The 23,768-nt window shown below is 34.8% G+C and overlaps 1 protein-coding gene across 1 annotated transcript in view; it reads left to right on the plus strand.

Moving 5' to 3' along the window:
* The window catches only part of LOC121438964 (dystrophin-like), a 689,483-nt gene that overhangs the window by 44,159 nt on the left and 621,556 nt on the right, over nucleotides 1-23,768 (plus strand). Inside the window, 1 exon segment of the mRNA XM_041639468.1 lies at nucleotides 6,283-6,400. Within this exon segment, the coding sequence (XP_041495402.1) occupies nucleotides 6,283-6,400 (118 nt within the window).

Here is a 23,768-nt window from a genome sequence, read left to right on the forward strand (position 1 = left end):
ATTCATTTCATCTTTAGAGGCACTCAGAGCAGCTCTATGAGAGATAGTCTACAGGAAGGAGACTTTCAGTTCTTAGTTGATCCCTCCAAGTCTTGCGTTTGAAGCATGGGGTGTCTTCAGCAACTGAACTTACCTTCAAATTCTTGGAGGCAACCAATAGCAGTGGTAATGCCATTCTTGGGCATATACCTGAAAGACCCATCATCCTTCTCAAGAAATACTTGCACAGTCATGTTCGTTGCCACCACGTTCACATCAGCTAGGATTCAGAAACCACCTAGATGTCTTTCAATTGCTTAATGGATAACTAAAAGATAAAGACAAATTAAATCAGTAAATGTACAGATAAATCTATGAAACTAGAAAATGGTATACCAAGGGAGGCGACCCGGACTCAAAAAGACAAACACCACATAGCCTATCTTATTTGTGGAAACTAATTCTGAATCCTTAGGTCTGAGTATGTGACCTGGGGTAATAGCAAAAACTATAAGAATTAAAAAAGCCGGGGAGGGGGCTATGTGGGATAAAGAGGAGCTACAGAGATGGCCACATAGAACATATGGTTTGTGAGAGTTGGAAATGGGAAAACCATGAAGAGCAGGGTTGTGATCAGGACTTAAAATGTAGCTCTGAGTGGCATGGCATTGAATATGTGTTGCATGGTTGCCTGAAACTCATGACAATCCTCCAGACCCAATATTCCAAGAGTTGGAGTGACAGACATATGCCACCATATCTTACTTTAGAGACATGATATTTGGAATTTTTCTCAAGTTGCTTAGAAAAGAAACATAATATTTTGTGCACAGATTTTACACACACAGACACAAACACACAGTGACTGATGTAGCAATATTTTAACTATAAATCTGGGTGAAGAGAACAGGGGAGTTCTTTGAGATTTCTTGTAAGTATTTCTGAAAGTTCTAAAGCACGTGCATATGACTATTAGCAAATAAAGCATTTGTCAAATAAGGGTCAAAAAGATGGCCATAGTTAGGAAGTGCTTATGGAGAAGTTATCAGCAGACATTCTGACCATTTGCAGAAAGAGTAGAAAAACTATGCCACATAGGAAAATATTTAAACTGGTCCAAAGCGTGAGAAATGAAGAAGTGAAGGGCATGCAACGCAAACTGGAGTTTAGCCAGGCTCTTTGGAGAAGCAGCCGGTAGCTGGAAGGTGAGAAGGGAGAACGAAGGTACTCGGTGAGATAAAGGTAAAGCAGGTTCAGTTACAAAAGGCTACAGAGTAGTAACTGCCCCACCCATATATGACAGGGTACCAGGAACCACTCTACCTCTGCAGCCTTTATGAATATTTTTAAAGTTATAATATGTAAAGGTCTTTATCATTATAGTTAAGCTTAATTCATGTTTGTTTCTTGAAAATGGCAGCAGTCGTGGTAATTGAAACTATAGGAAGAATGCTTATTAATAGAAAAACTCGGTTAAGAGCTTCCCTAAGATATATAAGAAATAAATATTCAATTCAGTCTCGATTTTTCTATTTTAGTATTATTTATGTATAATTCCTTTTTAAAGGAGTGTGATGATAATTTTTTTTTTCTAAGAGACTAAAATGACCTACTTTATAGTATATATGGTTTCGGTGTTTAACTTCCTTTTTTATAGGATTGCTATTTATAACCACTTCCCTCAACCCTGGGGGGATTTCATAGGATTAAAGACTTCTGATTCACTTTGTATTTGAAGTTATTTTTTCCCTCCACCTTTGCTCAGCTAGTGGAATCCATGATGGATTTTCATCTCCAAGGGGTAAGCTGCTTGTAGTTAAGTCTGATAGCTGACTTAGGTCTTCTTAGAAATAGCATCAGTTCCTTCCTTTTCCTGTGTTTTGTTTCTTTTAGAATGGTAGACTCCATGTAGACACAATAAATTACAATGCTTTAGTACTGTTAAGCATGTAATGGCTTTAGTTTTGTTCATGTAAATATTCAGTAAATACCTTGTGTCATAGCAGAGAAATAGATAGGAGTCTTTAGCATTCTCTTTCTTTGGCATGAGTAAAGTTACAATGAGAAAGGTGAGAGACAGTGGCACCCTGAGTTTATCTGAGGCATTAGATTATAGTCACAATTTATTTGAGAGGGTAGCATCTGATAAGAACAGCAGATGCAGGCACAGAATAGAATTTGGAAGAGATAATTAGGATTTAGGTACTTCAAATAATGATTTAGTCAAGTGTTTTCTGACACTTGGTTACCTCTGTAGGAGACAAATAAAATTCCTTGCATTTGACAAGTTGTGGAATTCATTTTCATTTAAGTTCCTAGTTAAAGTAATTATAAAAACTAATAAATAACATGCATAAAGTGAAATCAATTTAAAAATAACCTTCATTCACATTATATTATAGTGTTATGTTTCTTGAAATGTCCTTTGGTTGCTATTTTTATAGTGTATTAGTAAAAAATACTTGAATGGCCTCATTATTCAAATCCTTCCCTTTTTTCTACAAAGAAAACCAAAGAATGCTCTTGTTCTACCATATAGGAAAAAGTACTTTAATGGGTGTGATAAATATTTGTGGTTTTGCTCAGGAATACACAGCTATAATATAGTTGTGAAGGTCTTTCTGTTTTTATGAGGCTTCTTTAAAGGATTGATTAATAATCTTCCAGGGTGCTCATAAAGCATGTGTCTGTCAGCAGAATTAGAGACGCACCCAACTAGAGAACAGGTTTCACAATAGCCTAAGATGAATTCTGTTCATTAGAGGGGAAAATGGGTTTTAAGCCTAAATTGACATGCTTGCTAATTTCAGCAGTGAAAGCTGTTCCTTGGGGTCAGGTTTAATTTAGAGTCTGGGAAAATTCAAGTACAAGTTGATGGAGTTACTTTTACAACACACTTTTAAGTTTAAAGAAATGTAAACGTCCTCAAAGTAAATAAGAGTAGAGCAAGTATCTACTAATATATCTGTAAGTAAAAAGCAAAGAGTCCTGCTAACATTTAAGAGTCAACTAATAAGAAATCAAAAAAGATAATCTGACAGTTACTTCTTATCAAAATCTTTTCAATCGTTAAAAAATAACTTTCACTAGCGACACAACCGTAACAGGTAAATTTGTTCACTGCCACACCCATATCCCCTAGAAGATCTAGAATTGGAAAAAAAAAACCTGTAATATTCTAAATGAAGAAGTAAACAAATGGAAGAATTTATACCTTTTTATCTGAATGTATTTGTTTAGTTATCAAATTCAAGGTGAGTGTTTGGCATTATCTCTAGTTTGGGGGTAACATTTTAAAACTATATGATCTATTGACCATAATTATGCAGTTGAGAAGAAATCTTACTAAAGCAACTTTTCAACCTGCTGTTTTCCAGATGATTAACTTTTAGCATTCTAACCCTTGAATATGTCTTATTTTACAAAATCTATCTGCAGTTGTTGTCTCTGCCTTAAATTTTGTTCAGTACTGTCCAACTTACTTATGCTACTTACTTCAATAGCTGTCTTTGACAATTTGTTCCATATTTCAAACACACTTTTATATAAAAAACCATAAAAGTTAGAAACCTGAAAATTGGATTTTTCTTCTGAGCAATCACAACTTACAAATGCAGAAGAACATTTAAAAGCGAGTCACTCTGATTTTTTCAAAAAAAAAACACAGAAATATTCTCTAAATAAATGTACAGTGTTTGAATAAGTTTTTCTTACTATTTTAATATTACAAGAAACCATTGAGATTAAATCTGAAAGCTGTTCACAGAGAAAATGCTAAATAAATGATCCAGAGTTGCCCTTTCCAAAATCAAAATCACTAGAAAATTATCTGGTATCAAAGGGCATAAAGAGGTAAATTAGGTTCAGAAGTATTATTAGCTATCAAATTTTATCTTTTCACTTTTATGAACTTAACATTTAAAGTCTGACAAGTTCTAATGTAGTTATTAAGAGAACAAAAATAAAAGATGCATTCCGGCCAGGGAAGCAGGTAGGCTAACTGTAGATCTTTACTTCTTCTGCTTCTCCAAATCCAGTCCTCCAGTCTCAACCCCAAGTCTTCAATAGCACACGATTTTCTGAGGCCTTCATTCTTCCCCTGCCCATCTCTCCAGTGAATCATACAAATATTTTCCTTCTAATATCCCTTCCCCCATTCATTACTTTATACCAGTTCCCAAATCAAACAGGCACTTCCTGGGAGCACACAGGTCACTCTGACCAGGGGATCAAGTAGGCTCACTACAGACCTCCCCTTTTATTGGAAAAGAAGAAGTAAAGTATCTTTATTTGCAAATGATATGATAGGACACATAAGTGGTCCTTGCAGGAAATTCTTACAGCTCATGGGCACTTTAAGCAAAGTAGCGGGATACAAAATTAACTCACAAGAATCAGCTCTCATTGATACAAATAACAAATGAACTGAGAAAAAAATAGGAAAGCAGCACTTTTCACAATAGCCTCAAATAATATATATTATCTTGTGGTAGCTTTAACCAAGAAAGGGAAAAGACCTGTGTAGAAGGAACTTCAAGTCTTTGAAGAAATAAATTGAAGAAGATATGAGAAGACAGAAAGATCTCTCATGCTCATGGATAGGCAGCATTAAGATGGCAGAAATGCCCCCCTTGCCAAAAGAATCTACAGATTCAAGGCAACCCCACCAAATTCCAACAGATCTTTAATTTTTTTGCGGACCTTTAAAGGTTAATTTTCAGGTTCATGTGGAAACACACACAGAGAAAAAAACAGGATAGCTAAAACAATCCTGAATGACCTAGTGTCTTTGTTACAGACAGGAAGGTACTTTGAACATAAATCCAAATGCAGCCACAAATCCTTGCAATCCTTGATCCTGACTGCAAAATATACTAGTGTAATGGGGGCAGAAAACTTGTGCGAGTATTAAAGCAATGTCTCATTTAAGTTAAGCCCACTTCATGACCGGGAAGTTACACTGGACATTGCTAGGATGACCAAGAACCCAAGAAAAGATAGTCTAAGAACCTAAGGTAAAAAACAATAAACAAAAACTAACAAGTGAATGCACAGCATCTGTCAGAGTGCTTGTTAATAAATAGAAATTATTGTTGATTTCACCCAATTAAAGTAAAATTAAGTTTTGTAACCAGAACAATATTTTTTCAAATATTTTTTCATATTTCTAAGATTTTGGCCATTGACTATAGAGACTAAGATGGCAAATAGATATTGATGTTTGAAGACAAAAGGACGTTATTACTGATTAACATTTATTCTTAAAATGGTTTTTAATGTTAAGTTTATTATTGTGAATGGTTTCCCAAAAGTCACTAAATGTTAAAATTATTTATATGAAGATTGGCGAGATGGCTCAATGGTTAAGAGTGCTTACTGCACAGCAATGAAGATTAGATTTTGCATTTCTGTTTCTAGGATTCCAGTTCCTGTGAATAAAGGAAGGAGACTCAGTGAGGCTTGCTAGTTGCCAGCATATCTGAAAATTGTGAGCTATACATTCTCAGAAAGACCCTGTCTCAAAATCCTAAGGCAGTAAGTAAAAAAGGAAGACACCTGAACACTGTGACCTCCATGTGCCTTAGATAGGTGCCTGCATCTGCCAACACATGTGTACATTCACCACATACACCACTATACACCAAAATATTTATATAACGGAAGAGTCTAAGGGCTAGAGTTTAAGTGATGCTATTCAAAAATTTATGATCATATGATGAAGTGGAGAATGTATTAAAAATGAGTATTACCAGCTATTTATTAATTCATTAAGTCTGAAATGAATCAAAGAAGTTTGGTGATTTTCATGGCTAGGCAACTTTAAGGAAACTTGCTGCAGTTCATCTATATCAACTTCTCATTTTATATGTAATGAATTTTATTTACAAAGACATTAAATACTATATCTTAAATGATATATGAGATTTTCCTGTCTCTAAAAAAATTACCCAAGACAAGACTAAAATATAACTAACCCTTTTCAAATATACTGTGATGAGTCAAATTACATTTTTTTAGTTTATTTACACAAATCCAAATTACTCCATCTTAGTTCATAGGTAGAGAGGCAAGTCTCTGCTACAATTTTCATTTGAAATCATCTTGAATCTAAGAATGGAACACATGTCATATTCAGTTCCTTTCTATAAAGCCTCACAAACTGGAGATTCATATCCTGTTACGTCTTTTTGTTTCTAAAAATGTTTCAGCTGATTTGAAAATAGTCCTTTTCCTTTATGGTGTAAAAAAGGAATATACAATGCTGGAGAACTCCCAATGCAAGAGATATTTTTCTTCTTTCAGGCAACACTACAAGATTTGGAGCAGAGACGCCCCCAGTTGGAAGAACTCATTACTGCTGCCCAGAATTTGAAAAACAAAACCAGCAATCAAGAAGCTAGAACAATCATCACTGATCGAAGTAAGTCCCTCAATGGGTCAGGGAACATTAAAGCCAGATACATGAAATATTCAGTAAAAGCTCAAAGTATAGAAAATGTAATATATTTGTATATGATAACTATTTCACTGAAGAATATTTTCAGGATATAAAGTCATCCAGCTATTGAATATGATTCCAATGAATTGAAAATGTATGATTTTAGTGAAGCTCGGGTTTATGGAGTCTCAAGGCATTACATGGTGAATGTGGTGAACATAGTGTGGAGAGTTATAGTATCCTTAGTTATCATCTATCTGATCTGATGCTCATGGAGATAACAGTCTCTTTCTCATAGTCTTGATTGTTGGGCCAAGCCAACACTTGTTTCCTGAACCAACTTTAATGTCTCTCTACAACTTCTCTCTAATAGCTATCACATATTAAGTATCTTATAACTACCATATAAAGTGTATGTACATATAAAGTCTTTAAAAAGTCACCCTATGCAATTTCATAGTAATATTTTTGGTACATAAGTAACTGGGTTCCAAGTTACTCAGATTGTTAAAGCTTTCAAAACAAAGAGCATAGCTTAGAATTTTCAAGCCTCTTTATGGTTCGGCAACCTTTTCCTTTGAGTACTTTATCAACTCTTCTTTTATTTTTAATATGGTTACTAGAACTAAATACATTTATGTTCTGCAATTATTTATGTCCTGATTCACTTCCCAGAAACACTGTCTCTTTCATTTGCGTGGTGTTAATCTAAATGTCCTGTTCTCAGTTGTGAAATCTAAACTTGGATTGTTGTTCAAACTATGAATTTGTAGACAAACCAATGCACTAGGTGAACAGCATTAACCACTATGACTAGTAACCTCTCACATCTTGCTGGCTTTTATAGTAGATTACTTTTTTTATTCTGTTGCTGTCCCAAAATGTCACCTTGTATGCAGAACATCTTAGGCATTTAATCAATAGATAGAAAATGACTATTGCTCATAAGAATTTGTCATGAGCCAACCCTAAAAGAAATACACATTGATTTTTTTTATAGTCTATTGTTTGTGCCATGTGACATGAGCCTATGACTATAAAGACAGTGTGAAATTATTACCGGTATTGAACCTGTGAAGAAGAGAAATAGATGTGGAAAAAAACTAGGCAGTTTCTCCCACTACTACTATGGACAAAGAACAAATGTAGGTGCTATAGCTCTACATTTGATTTCAAAATGTCTTCTGTACATCCACCGTGACAAGAATAATGCAATGGCTAACAATGAGTCATTCAGTTGATATATCAGAACTTTCCTTCCCAAAAGTGGACTCTAAGAGTTTTCTACAATGTTACAATATATCAGCTCAAAACAGTAAATTTTAATGTGCAATTGTATTGTTTCTTTTCTGAAAAAGTAGGAAAATTTGGTAAAGATGTATATGCAAATCTTACCAGAATTTTAATCATTTATTATTTTGCTAAGGAGAAATAGCTTCCTTTCCCTAAGATAAAAATAGAATTAATATATTTGCAATATATGTTCATCATCAGATACAGATTTTTCCATTATCCCTTGCAATCTTTTTTACTCTATTGTGTTTACATTTTTTATGATATAGATTACAATTGAATGGCTGGAGGGCAAGTATATATTTCTCTGACAATATCTAGTGATTTGAATAACCCCGTGTTTCTAAGCTTTTTTTCTTTTATAACTGAGACCCTTTATAAATAACTGCAGCATAAGGAACCAATTCTAATTTAAATAGTCATGCTGGTTATTAAAGCATAAGCTAGAATCTGACTTCTGAACATTCATGGAGTTGCAAATGGTGCTACTTGGATAATTCTGACAAGATATGTTTGTCTAAACAATGTCATATGTAACACTGCTATGTTTTAATTTGTCTTCCTATTTCAAATCTATAAAATAGGATGAAAATTCAGTACTCACAAATTAGTGCTCAAAATACAATTTTTCTTTATATAAATTTGGTGGTTTTTAAGGATAGGGTGGGAATAAAGTATTTGCTCATAAAGTTGTATTTGCCCACTAATGGTTTGTTCTTCTTTTTATTGCCCTATACCTTCTAGAAATTCTTAAAGAATAATCATTTAAATAGAGAAAATATTTAATACATGTGTGATACTATATTGAAGCATTTCCCATCTTCGTAAATCCCACCTCATAACATTGCATGTTTTGAATATATATATATATGTGTGTGTGTGTGTGTGTGTGTGTGTGTATATATATACATATATATATATATATATATATATATATATATATATATATTCACATTGGCCAACACTATTTGTGAAATGAAAGGAAAATTATAATAAAGCAGGATCTGTCTTTCCATATATATAATATATGGTTATTACATTTCATCAAAAGCAAACAAAGTGAATAAGCAATTTCCTCACTAGTAGTAATAGACCTTAATAATTAGGTCTACAAAATAGCTATATGTTCTATCATACAAAACAGTTTCCTTGCTATCTGTTGCTTTCAGGCAATCATATTGTTCATACTCATATTTTACTCTAAATGAAAGAGTAAGTTTCCTTCTAAGTGAAATCAGATGAGACATTCTGGTGTTCAGATTGCTTATTTTTTCTCCAGTTCTTTCACTGCTGAATTTGTCAACAATTCCTGGTCATTTTCTTCTTCAAAGTGACTGGGTCAGGGGACCAAAAGCTCATAAATTAAGAATGATTTGAAGTTGCTTTCCTAGAGGTATCTGAATTATGCAAAATTCTTGTTCATACCCATTAATATTGCAAAGCATAATACCACAATAACCTGCATAGCAGTGCAGAAGATATGGAAAGACAGATCCTGCTTTGTTATGTTTTTCCTTTCATTTCACAAATAATGTTGACCAATGTGAGTCCCCTAACATTTGTATATGAGAGCCTTGCCTTTGTAACTTTTTCTGCCATAATTCCCACTGCTATCATTATGAGGCCATAAAACAAAAGCACATGCAAGTGTTGGATAGCAAACTGCCTGAATTGGCCATTGACTTTTTAACTTGTATAAAATCTCTAAAATTTCCTACCTCCGTTTCCTTTTTTATAAAATAGAATTACTTTTTCATGCCTTAGTGAGACAGCGTGTGGAATACTTAGGGCAGAACCCTGATAGAATCTCAGTGAGAGTAAGTGTTAGCTGGTGTTGTTTTGATTATGATGTTTGGATGATTGGAATGCATGTTTAGAGAGTATCTAATAAACTTTTAGTAGCTTTTCGTTTATCTCACTACCAAAAAAGCAGCAATTTAAAATGTTTAACAGTGAAGACTCCTTGGAAAACATGAAGTAAGTTATGTGGATAAATTAAATGATAAGAGAAAATTTTATCTGGGTAGTGAAGAAATTCATGTAAGTGGTTTCATTTCAATGTTCCTTATAAATAAAGGAAGTGCATATTGTTATTGCCATTTTAGAGATAGAAATTAAGTCTTAGGAAACATCAACTAAACTCGTGGAGGAGGTTAGGAAGATGATACATGAGAAGTTAGAAATCTAGCCTATGTCCATATGACGTTAAGGCTTTTAATAGATAAACCTGAAAAACTTAGTTATACATCAACCGTGGTTACCTACGTAAGACTTGTGAAAATTTGAAACAATCAATATTCCATCAAAATGGGGGAGGAGCTGCCCAGACCTGACCTTTCCTTGAAAAATTCATCAACACTAAATTGTGACTGAAGGAAGAGAAATCATTTTCTCTAGTGGTATAGGGATTAGTAAGTTACCCAGCCTCCAAATAAATAAACCCGACCTATGCTCATACAAAGACATCTAATAAATAAACACAGTAAATTACAAAAGTCTTGAAACTAGGAAAAAGGACTTTTGGGGGAATGTGTATGGTATTCAGTGTAAGTAGAAATGGTATAATAGTGGGGATAAATAAGATTAAAAGTACATTAGGCAAATTATGAATTTGTACAAGAATAAAAACTATCTTTTGAAAAGAAAAGATTGGCTAGTCGAAGACTAGAAAGTGTTGTGTTTGAGAAAGATCTTGTCCTGGTGTTTTATCTTCCAGTGGCTCTCTCAAACAATGCAGTTTGGGGCAAATAAGATTTGTACAAATCTCTGTGGCCTATAAGACCTTATTGCTGAAGATACCACATATGTAAATCATAGAACATGGAGAAATCAAGCTGATATGGACCTTCATCCACAATGACTTAGTTTTCATAATGCTGAAAGATGCTATGCATGCTACCAGAGAAGAAAAGAAATCACCAGTCTTACATGCTACAAACCCTTCGGCCTACAATAATGACTGACCTGACAAGAGGTACCCAGTGGTACTATAGTGGCGCCATCACCATGGGAGTAACCAACCACATTCTGCTTAGATTTAAGACCTGTTCCACAAGATGAAACCCATACCTGGGACCAGAATCAGGCTGAGCACCTATAGTTAGACTGTTCAGGTGTCACAAGAGAGAAGCCATTCTTATTATTCTACAAAACTGGGCATAGTATTAAATGAACTTCTAATGACTTATGATTATATCAATAGATCAGTATATCTATCAACTCTCATTTGAAGAGCTTTTATTTTCAGTAGATGGTGATCAACATAATGAACCCCAACTGACCCAAGCACAGGGAATAAGAGCCTGTAGAATGTTCAGCCCTAAAAGAAACATGCGTTCTACACCCTCTTATCCAACCCAAAGCTCAGAGACCGTTGGGGAAGATGGGATGGAAATATTGTGGTAGACAATTGCAAGGAAATATTATTTTTGTCAGAGCAGAGCAGCTTCATATATAATTATACTCAGCAGTTGGAAGAACATGTACAAATTGATGTAAGCCCAGGTCAGACTAGGAGCGTTAGACTCTCAGTCCACACTGGTTCTTACATTCTTTCTTCATCCTCTTATTCAGGGGTCCCTGAGCTCTGAGGATGGGGATTTATTGGAGATATCCCACTTATGTCTATGTGTTCCAAGGTCTTTCACTCTCTGCATATTTTCTGGCTGGGTCTCTATATTTATTTCTATCTGTTTCAAGAGGAAGCTTCTGTGATAATGGCTGAGTAAGGCACTGATCTACAAATGTAGCAAAATGTCATTAGAAGTTATTTTATTGCTACATAGAAGAACAGTAGTATTTCATTTTCCTCTAGATCCTGGGCTCACTCGTCTCAGATTTTTGGTCACTCATGCAATGTCAGGGGCAGGTCACATCATGGTATAGTCCTTAAAACAAAGCAGATTTCAGTTGCTTTCCAATAAGCTTTGCACTACTGTTTTACCAGAGTATCATTCAGGCAGGCTACCATTGTAAACTGAAGGGTTTATAGCTATGTTAGCATTTACATTTCTACTTCGGCATCTGCAGAGTTCCTTCCAGCACCAAGAACACTAGACTCTATGGGCAAAGACCCTATATGGGCACCAGCTTGACTTCTCCATGTTCAGTGAGTTCTCTAGGTGTTGTCTTCAGCAACAGGGCCTTGCCTTGCATTTGTGAAGATAGACCCACAGCCATGACAACAGCACGGGTTGTTTGTGGGTCCCAAGGGTCTCCTTTGGCTGGCAATTCAGGTAGATATAAGCCATTCCCAGTATTGTCAAGTTCAATTGGTAACAAGAGAAGTCCAGTTGGGATCTTGTTTTTCCTGTTATTTGAAGAATTCATTTAGATCATCTTTATATATGTTATCAATATATGTTAGAATCTATTTTAGGAAATTTCTCCGCTATTAGGTTTGCATACCTCTACTCATACAGCTCTTAATTTCAGCTGTCCCACTCCATACTCTCTCCCTTGTCCCCTTATTCCTCTACCTCTTTGCTTGATCCTCCAGTTCCAGCCTCATTCCCCATTAATCCTAACTATGACTGCTATTACCCCTTTATATGAAGATATAATCAGTTCCATCCATTTACCTGTGGATTTTATTATCTTTAATAGCTGATTAATATTCCATTGTGTAAATCTGCTGCATTTTAATTATACGTCCATCTCCTGATGGAGGAAAGTCATTGGCTAATAAAGGAAATGTCTTGGCCCATTTTATTGGTTGAAAGATAGGTGGGAGGACTAGACAGAACAGAACGCTGGGAGGAAGAGGAAGTGAGCTCAGAGTCTCGACAGCACTCCTCTCAGGAGCAGATGTCTGAGAGAGACACCGTGCTCCTGGCTCCTGGGCAGACGCATGCTAAGAAGTTCCGACCCAGGATGGACATAGGCTAGAATCTTCCCAGTAAGCGCACCTAGGGGCGCAACACAGATGATTAGAAATGGGCTAAATTAATATGTGAAAATTACCCTAGAAGAGGTTAGATAGAAATGGGCCAAGCGGTGTTTAAAAGAATACAGTGTCCGTGTAATTATTTCGGGGCATAAGCTAGCCAGGCAGGCGGCTGGGGTGTTGGGGATGCAGCCCGGCCGCCGCCCTTATTACTTCAATCTCCTGAGTGGTATCTAGGTTGTTTTCAATCTCTGGCTATTCAGAATAGGGCAGAAATAAACACAGTTGAGCAAAAGTCTCTGTGGTAGGATGAAGTGTCCTTTAGGTCTGTGCCTATGAATGGCATAGCTGTATCTTAAGGTGGATCGAGTCATATCTTCCTGAGGAACCACCACCCTGATTTCCACAGTGGCTGTACAAGCTTGCTGTCCCACCAGGAATGGAGGAGTGTTCCTCATCCTTGTCAGCATGAACTTCCCCTTCTTTTGTTGATCTTAGCCATTATGACAGGTGAGCAGTGAAATATCAAAGTAGTTCTGATTTGCATTGCCCTGATGACCAAGGATATTAAACATTTTTAGTGTTTCTCAGTCATTTGGTTTTCCTCTTCTGAGATTTTTTTTGTTTAGATCTGTGCCCCATTTTTTAATTGGATTATTTGTTTTCTTGATATCCAGTTGTATGAATTCTTTTCTGTATTTTGGATATTAGCCCTCTATCAGGTTTGCAGTTGATAAAAATCCTTTCCCTTTCTATAGGCTGCCCCTTTGTCTTAAAGATGATGTTGTTTGGTATTCAGAAGGTTTTCAGTTTCATTTATTTCTTAATTGTAGAGCCTGTGGTAACAGTATTCTGTTCAGAAAGTCTTTTCCTGTACCAAATGAGCTCAAGGTTATTCCCCACACTTTTTATCATGTGCAATGTATCTGGTTTTATGTTGAGATCTTTGGTCCATTCGGAGTTGAGTTTTGCGCAGGACAATAAGGATAGATCTATTTGGATTCTCTTACATGCAGCCACCCAGGTCACCCGGCATGTTTTAACAGAATCTAATTGAAGACCCAGGCATAAATCCACAAACCACCAGCATCTGGTTTTGATAAATAAGCCAAAAATACACTGGAAAAGAGAGAATGTCTTCAGTACCATAAATTATTGAGTGCCCATATCCCTCTACCAAACGGTATGATATGGACTCATCATTCCCATCGTTTTGAGCCTGTGGTGAGACAGCACATCCTGGCAATGTAGGTTTGTCAGAGCACATTATGACTATAATGAGAGGAAACAATAAATCTATGAGTCCTTGTTTGGCTTGAAAGAGAGAGTCTCAAAGATTCAATGAACTTCCTAATCTTATGAGAGTAACAGGGTGAAGCAGTGTTTCTGTGTTTCACCCCTGTTATCACTGGTTTAATCTGGAAAGGAAAAAGCCTTTTTATTCCTATTATGTAGTAACAGTAGTGGTAGTAATAGTAGCGCTTTATTCTAGCATTGGTTTTTATAACATTTAATAAGTTATTTGTATGTATGTTTGTGTATAGCTATCTAATGCAAGCAAATGTCAGAATAGGGTGTCAGATCACCTAGAACTGGAGTTCCATTCAGCTGGGAGCCACCATATGGGTGCTAGGAACCAAACTCTAACCCTCTGGAAAGCATAACATGTTCTTAATTGCAGAGCCTTTCTCCAGCCTTTTCTTTCAGTGTTAATTACTAGTTATAATGCATTATTCAGAGAAATAGAATACATAGTGTGTGTGGGGTGGGAGAGATCAAGAGAACAGAGAGGTGAGTAAGGAGAGAGAGGTAGACAAGGACAAAATTTAAAGCTTTGCTTTACAGAATTGTAGGAGTAGACAATTTCACAAACTTGGGACAATCTGGCAAGGCAACAGGCATGGGAATTGTTGATGCCGGAGTTCAGTGGAAATCTGGAAGCAGAATTGCTTTCATTTCTGGCGACTTAAATCTTTTCTCTTAAAATCCTCAATTGATGGGATTACATTTATCCCACTTATGGAAAGTAATCTGCTTTACTAAAATATTATTGATTGAAATGTTAGTCACAGATAAACACACCTGCAAAAGTCTAGACTGGTGCTTGACTAAACAATGGAATAAAATTTATCAACTCAAATTTCATAATGCCATGTATCCTTTTAGATAAAAATCTCATGATTCACTTCAATAGTATACAATACGGCACCTGAAGTATACATTAAATCCTAGAAATTATATTTGATACTCTAATGAATTTCAGAATTGTTAAAATAATAACTTATATATAGAACATCTTAGCTATAAAAAGCAAATACAGAGCTGGTGAGATGGCTCAGCTGTAAAAGGCTTGCTACCAAGCCTGATGACCTTAGTCTAATCCTCAGGGCCCATATGGTAGAAGGAGAGGACCTATTTCTGTAAAGCGTCTTCTAACCTTCAGACTCAAATATGTGCATGCACAAACATAACCAATAATACATACGTAAATATAAAAATTAAATAAAATATATTTATAATTATTGTATAAGTTGCATTGAATGTATACTAAATATTTATAGTGAAAAAAACTTAATGTCTTTTATTCAATTCTAAGGATTAATAGAAAAATCTATTAAAATATTCCTTAAATCTAAATTATCAAATCCAGTTGTGTTCAGCTAACATTTCAGGTGAATATAATGTTCTCATTCACTTTTATAATAAATAATGAACACAGTAAGTTCAAAGCCAAGTAATAAGTATATTTTTAATATTTTATGGATGCTAGAATAAATATAGTAGTTAGGGACATAAAAAATTTCATAGCCAAATCAGCTAATAATACAAATATAAGGCAAAGAGAGGTGTGGTAACAAAGAAAGGTTCCAGATTCCTAAAACTGCTACATGTATATTACTTTGAACCACATATAACTGCTTAATATGACAATCCAACCTCTCCTGAGACTATGGCAGGAAGAATGACTTACAGGTGAAACCAGGGTGCATAGTGCAATTCTCTCTCTGCATTGGTTTTAAATGATAAGCTCAGAATTGCCAATGATATGTAGGTGTCACATTAAACAAAGGAAATTAAAAAGCTTCTCCCTTGGTGTAATATAACCAAGAGAAAGCTCAACTTTGAACTCTCTACTTCTCCCTGTATCTTCCATTGTCCCTGTCTGTTGTATGAATTTGAATCTGTGCCTGTCTGAAGTCTATCTTGAGTATATTTCTGCCCACATCTCTGTGTTTCTAATGAAGGGCTTTTCTCTTTCTATTGTTGAACAACACAGAAGGCATTACATGGGAAAGGAATGGTGTACTTTATCGAAGCTTTTAACAGAGTTTTACAAATGATTTTGTTGCTGACTCCAACTGACCCCGGCTGATCCAGTTAATAAACAAATGCTATCAAGCAATATCCCTGTGCTATATTCAATATTTATACTGGGTGTTTATTATCTATTGTTACTTTCATCCTACTTGCTGTTTTCAGCAAATAATTATCATACATGCATATATCCATTGCTTTCTGGGCAAGAACAATAGAAGAGTATATAATTTAAGCTTGTAGCTATGATTTTAGAAATGTTGATTATACAGGAAATCCAAGTCAAGTAATGTTGGCTGTTATATTATTCTTTTAAAGGCAGGTTAGATAAACAAGCTGAGTATCCAGCAGAAGAGAAGTCTTAAGTCTGAAATCATCTCAAAGTATATTAACTCAGCCCATCAAAAGTTCTAGTCTTCGAATTTAAGATATATGTGTGTGCGTTTGTGTGCATGTGCGTGTGTGTGTGTGTGCGCGCGCGCACATTGGATTTTTGAGACAGGGTTTCTCTGTGTAGCTTTGGAGCCTGTCTTGAAACTCACTTTGTAGACCAGGCTGGCCTCAAATTCACAGAGATCTATCTGCTTCTGCCTCCTGAGTATTAAGATATATTTTTATCATAATCCATTGCCACAGTTCTTCTCCTAATCTGTCTGTCTGTATATTTCTATTTCTCATTCTGCCTTTCTCCATCTCTCTATCTCTCTGTGGCTCTGTCATTCTCTCTATCATACACACATGTGTACACACACTTGCATACACATTTTCCCTTAATTTCTTTTTATGAATGTTGTAGTATTATCAACATTGAATCTAAAACCAGATTTGTCAGCCTTAAACCAAATATCTGTGACATTTATTTAGTTGCAGTGCTAGCTTTGTAGAGTTATTTAATATATAACATACCCACATACATAGTTACAAATGATATATTTATATAGAAATCATAAGATACTACTAATATGTTTATATAAGTTACCAAATTGTGATCCTTCATGCCAACTAAAATCAAATGTATGGGAATGAATTGGCTTAAAACTTGTAAATCCTCAGAGGGACTATCTCATATACCACATCAAACAAAGCAAAGTCACATTTAATCCATTTTAGAAAGATGGGAAGCAAATATGGAAAACATACTGGAATATATTAGAAACAAGGAGTCCAGTATAAAAAATGGTAAAATTAAAGTTCAGCTAGAGACAGGAAAGTCAAGAAACAGGATCATTCCTTATTTCTTATGTGCCACATTTGATAACTAGCAATGCCAGAGGTTAAGAATTCCAATAATTATTGTGTCTCTTCATGTACTGCTTGCATGTCCTTAACTGAATCATAAACTTCAAGCTGTTAACACATTTGAATTATTGTAATTCTAGCATAATGCTCTGAACATAACATATTTGCCATAAATACCAATTTAATGGACAGTCTTACGAAGGCGATGGTATCTAATGTAGATCACAAGTTACCACTAACATGCCCATGTTTTTAGTTACTGTTAGGAAGAATAAGCATAAGAAGATTCATAAGATGCCTTGTTTCAAATGCAAAAACAAAAAATGGCAACCAAAGTAAAGAGACTCTGACTTTAACATGGCAGGGGAGATTTCAGTCCTACAAGTCAGGGAGTCTTATTTTGATAGGATGGATTTGGAAACATCTTGGAATGATATGGTCACATAAATTTTCCTTGCAGAATGTGACTTGCTTGATATGGCCTTTAGTTTAGTTTTCCTGTTGTTCTGACTTTAATGATAGAGAATTCTTAAATTTGAAAAACTCCCCATGGGAGACCTCGTACTTTCTGAGGAGTGGACAGGGGTTGGGCTGGGGAGAAGATGGGAGGAGTGGGATGACAGGAAGGAGAGGGAGCAGGGATTAATATATAAAATAAGATTGCTTTAATAAATAAGAAAAAATTGAAAAGCTCAACTCGCTATCTTCATAATTTAAAATGAAAAACGAAAGTAAAATTTCATCATACACACAGACACACACACACACACACACACACACATGCACGCACATGCACAGTTTATGGCTAAGTAGCTTGTTTCTAGGGTAAACAAAACACATACCAATTCACAGCAGCCAATAAGATGTTGTGGCCATTAAAAATATTACGATCAATTGCCTTATACTTCATTATGTAATTAATGAGTTTTCCATGATTTTAAGACTAAAAGCAACCAAACCAACTATGACAGTTTATATCACTAGGTACTAAAATCTTAAAGAGACACTAGAGAGTTATTTATTTAAATGTACTCATAGTATTTTATGTTCATAAAATGGTATAATTTACTTCTTTATGTGTAACTTATTCTAAAAATATATATCATAAATTTCATAGTGATTTAGCATAGGACTACCTTAAATTAGTTCTTATGTAGAGATTGTATAATGTGTCTACATCATAAATGTAGGACTTAGATTGCAATTTAGAATTCAACCCTATAGACTAGTGGGTTTATACAACTACTCAGTACAGATATATTTTGTTGAATATCAATTTCTTATTTTAAACCAAAATTCCATTATGTACTTAAGAGTGTGCATGCTGTTTTAGTAGGAATTGGTAGGTATGACAATTAAAACATCACAGTATTATACATCATATATGTGCAATATAAGGAAAGTATAAACATTATGTTTATGATGTATTTTTTATTCATTCAGTTCTCTACACATTCATCCATTTATTCATTGATCATTGCTTCATCCAATAATAACTACTTAGGCGAAGGTAAAGAACATATATAAGTGAGTTACTTTTGAAAGGAATTGACAAGATAGAACTTTATGAGCATGCTGAAAATGTGAATATAAAGCAGAAATGAGGTACAAGCAACAAAAACAGCAAAAAGAAGTACAAAGACAATAGAGATTTGGCCGAATTTCGACAAGAAATTGTGTCTGTTTGTCTCATAATAAATTTCTCAAAACCTAGGTCAGTGCTGAGCACAAAATCAGTTTAGATTAGTTTGAGTCAATTGCCTACCAATTACATACCAAAGGCAAAGAAAAGCTGAACCTTGATCTTACTGCAAGGAGAAACAACAATTTTCAGTTAGACCCCAAAAACCACAATTGCATCCTAACAATGATAATACTAAGTTAAATCAGATATTTTTAATTGTCCTCCTACCTCTACTCCAAATAAAAATAATAGGGATAAAAAACAGATGCAATTTGAAGCTGGAGCTATGTATAACTCTTCAGGCAGGAAAGGAGTGTATGGCAGGGAACAGCCATTTACCTCGTGACTGAGGTGCAGAAAAGAAAAGACGGCTCTGGGGACACAGCTCAGTTGTCCAAGCATCACAAGAAAACTGGGTGTGATGGAGCCATCTTGCAATTCCAACACTTAGGAGGTTGAAGCAAAAGGCTCACAAGTTTAAGATCGTCCTCAGTTACATAGTAAGTTCAAGGTCACCCTACTCCATGTGATGCTTTGTCTCAAAACCAAGGCTGGTGGGTTATAAAAAATGGACACAAAGTTGAGAAGAATAAACAAAATATCAATAAACAAAAAATCAAGTAGCTTCTGGCAAATAAGTCAGAAGCCTAGGAAGTCAGAGATGAGGAATGGACTCCCACAACACAGGAGCATGCTTCCTTATATCCTTTCCTGTCTGGGGGAGAAATTTTCTGTGTCATTAAATTTCAAGTGTTGAACTACATACTCTCGTTTTAATGTCTCAAAATGATAGCAGGACTTCGTGTTAGCTTGTGGTAACCAGAAGATGACATTAAATTTTGCATGCAATGGAAAACTTAAGCAAAGATGCAGGGAAAAATAAAGGTAATAAATCATCTTTTCACATATATGCCATAAAAATTCTTATTAGTTCTCGTAAAATTTATGCATTTATAGATTTTTTAAAAATAAAATTGTAAAAGAGATTTTGATCAGTATTCATGGGAAAACAATATAGTAAATTGTTAACAAATCCAATATGTTACAATCACTTGTCACTGAAAGAGAGAACATGAATACATTAGAATAATCTACATACTAATAAAATTATTTGTGAGCAGCATGAGTGTTTGAAAATTTGTGTAAACTGGGGACAGTAAGTCATGTAGCTGGAATTATGAAGGATTGTGGAAGAAACCTGATTGCTAAGTAAGATGGCAATGGGAGTAGAGCAAGCCTGCTGTATTGTGCAGTTCTGGTCATTGATTTTTATTATATTAAAGAATGTTTACACCTCTATCACATGAAAATACCAGGATTAAATATATAGCTCTGCATCCTTACTTATTTTTTGGCATTTCCTTACTTAACACTGTATCCTTCGACAATAACAAGCTATTCAATTTATTTACTAAGAATATTTCAAATAATTATAGTTTTTAAACTCCCTAGCTTATGAATTTTAACAATATTTGATATACACAGGCAGCTGGCATTCCAGAAGATTATTTTTCAATACCGTGTGGACAGACAGATTTTCAAATATCTTTATAAGTGTATGTGATCAATGCATACTGCACAAAACACATCCTTTGCATCCTCATGGTAGATCTTTAAGGATGAGGGAAATGGGATGTAGAAAGGTTAAGCTAAATGACAGGTGGAAGTTACATTTAATATGGGATCTCTGTTTGACTGACTCTGGAATATGTATTCTTAACCTGTGTATTCATCATTTTGAACTGCACGTTTCCCTAAAGATTTCCATAGAGGTTTCTTTTTCAGTGTCTTGCTAATACATAAGTCACTTTTAAAGAGAGAGAGGGGGAAATGTAAAATCCATTTGGCAGAAAAAAAAACTTGGCAATAAATATTGGCCCATAAATACATGCCAAGTAATTTTCAGAAAGCCTGATTTTTTGTTACTTCACAAGTGTGATTTTAAGGTAATGGGATGAACCTTACATTGTTAGCTGCATAATGTTTTACAGTGTGATATACTTTATGGTTTGGCTTTAAAAAGAAAAAAAAAGATTTGTAAAGCATCCTGGGATGGTCTGCCAATTAAAAGCCGGAGATTAGCTGAAGTTTTTCAGCAATTGAATTTTAAATACAGATGGTGCCAAATTGAGTGTTTCCATAGCAGCAGACGCTGCCTTAATAACTTTTAGATGGGAGGGGATACATAAAAGAGGAAACCATCTTTAAACAGATGTAAATTCCTACATCATGTCCTCAGATTAATTTAGAAACTAATTAACTGATGGTTATTATAAGTAGACTTGAATGTTACTATATTCTGAGAAAACATTTAGGGAATATCATAATTAAACTTTAGGAACCTTAGAAAAACATAGAATAATGTGATTTAAAAGCATTTCTTGATCTATAGGCAAATATGACTTGACATTGAATATCACTAAGTTACCATTGATCAAGATTTTCTGAACTCTAATATTTTATCCTTACTTGTTATAATTACTAATGAGTTGTTATTCTTTGTGGTTTACACCAGTTAAGATGTGATTATCTGGATATAATCAAAGATAAAATAACTCTTACAGATTTTGAATTCCTCCTATATTCTTCCCCCAGACTTACATTACTTCCTCTTGTTATTTAGTGATTTTCAAAAAAACAAAAAAAAACCTCACATTGTAAATCATTTCAGAAAGAATCTCATTGATAATGTTCATATCAGGCAGTAGTATTTCCATAGATCCAGTATCCAGTCCTCAAATTTGCACAACCAGCAAATAGATTTTACTAATTTACCTAAAAGTAATCACTCTCTGGGTTTGGCCCATCTACACAAATGAAAAGACAAAATACTACCATCAAAACCATTTCAAAGAAGAAATGGGAGTTTCAGATATGCTTGAGAAAGTTTTGGGTAAGAACAAAGCAAGTACTTTGTGAAATGGTACTTAGAAATTTGAAAAGTGGTGAGTAAACATTTAATTTATTGTTTCAGTTTTTCAGACTCTTGAAACATATGCATCTAGTTTAGGAATGCTATTAATGAAGGAATATTTGCAAATAATTACAAATGAAAGACTTAATTTTGTGTCTATCATCAGGAATGTACAAATTCGAACACAATTTAATGCAACTTTCATGAATATATTTACTTCTGTATCTTTCTTCTGAATCTTTCCCTACCACCCTGTTTGCTTCTACAGAAATTTCTTTTCTTCTAATTACTTTGGAATTATGGAGGAGGTGCTGGGTTAACCTCCTGTATTCTTAGCTCCATTGTGGTTATTAAATTGTGAACTTAAACTCTGAGAATCCATGGTAACTTGTAGATAATTTCCTCCAATCAAACAATTAGCAAGAGGTACCTGATGAGTCTAAGGTCATTTTGAAGCTGGTAGGTTTTTGGTTGGTTGTTTGGTTGGTGGGTTGGTTTAGTTTGGATAGGATGCCATTTTATTGTTGGTTAGTTTTCACAACTCAGAAGTTTTCCCTTGTAAGTTGGAGAGAAGTAGGACAGGTAGAAGAGGTACTCAGCAGCACGGTAGGCTGGAAAGCAATTAGGACACCACTAGCCTGAGCGGAGGTTTTCGGGGACCTATTGCATTAGCTCTTTCAGCATTTTTAATGTTCAAAGTGAACAGAATAATGAACAGCCTATTTAGGAGGCTTTGGACTGAGGGGAGAAATCCTTTCATTAGGTTCCAAATAACAGCTAGCTTATTAAGCAGCAAGATATTGAGATTTAATAGAGAGAAAAAATAAAAGGATGGACAAAAAAATAAAGCATTGAGATTGAAAGGTCAGTGACACCCTTGCAACTGGCAGCAGCAGGTTCACTTCGGATGTGTTTTGTGAGAAGCAACTGAACTTTCTTAGCTCTGTCCATCTTTCTAATGCCTATAATGAAAAGGCATAACATTATGTGCATGAGCACCGATAGTTAAGGAAAACATTTTTCTTTCAACTGTGCTCAAATTAAAAGAATCCATAATCGAGTTCACAGGTAAAGGTGTGAGTTAGCATATACTTTCTATTTCTTTACATAATACCTATCTGTACCTTTCAGAGATAGTATAATGGTTTTTCAAACTGAGAAGAAATGGATCATTACTATCATTCTCATTAGAATCCGTTTGGTTCTACTAACAGAATGAGATGCTTGTCATAAGCAGGAATCTCCTATTGGCACTAATTACAAGTCATAAGTAAGTCCTTTCACTTGGTGCAAATCCATGTTCTGGCCTTGATGGCCAATGAACTCAATCACTTCTGAAAACTTTTTGTTTTACTGTGTCTTTTGTAAAAAAAAATAATTTTAATGGTAAAACTTTCCCCTCCTATAATTCCAAATTAACATTCTACTACCCTGGCTCCCTAATAATTTGCATAACGTTCCTGTTCCTTGTTCCATATTCTTTCAAGGGTTTGGTCCCATAGCCAATGTTTCTTCCATGGTCAGTTGGATTTTCCTTTTTAACTTCCACAAAGAACCCTCTAAGCATGTCTGTTAATTTCATGACATCTCATCTTTTTTGGTTCATGTTTTCACTTGTAATTGAAGTATTGATGACCATGCAAGATCCATAGCTGTCTTACTTGAGGGTCCAGGTCATGCTTTCTCATAAATGCAGGAAAAATAGAGAGCCTTTCTTGAATTTCTCATTTGACATTTTACATTTGATTCTTCTTTCTTCAAAAAATAGTCAATGTCATATGCCAAAATGTCTTCATCAATTGCTTTCTTGGGGACAACCATAACCTAATATTCAAGAGAAATGATGGGTTCATTCTGTTTCCAACAGAAACCTTTTCAACTTCTGAAAGAGACTGGATAAGTTTTCTTATTTCTCTACAAATGAATTAAAATGGATCTTTTAAAAGAGTCAGGCATGGAAGTTCCTAATACAGAGTCTATCAGCAAATATTTTGGCGATATTATATGCAGCTTGTTTTCT

Source organism: Microtus oregoni, unplaced genomic scaffold (assembly GCF_018167655.1).
Source record: "Microtus oregoni isolate MIOR12 unplaced genomic scaffold, Mior012 000059F_ref0000304, whole genome shotgun sequence".
Taxonomy (NCBI): domain Eukaryota; kingdom Metazoa; phylum Chordata; class Mammalia; order Rodentia; family Cricetidae; genus Microtus; species Microtus oregoni.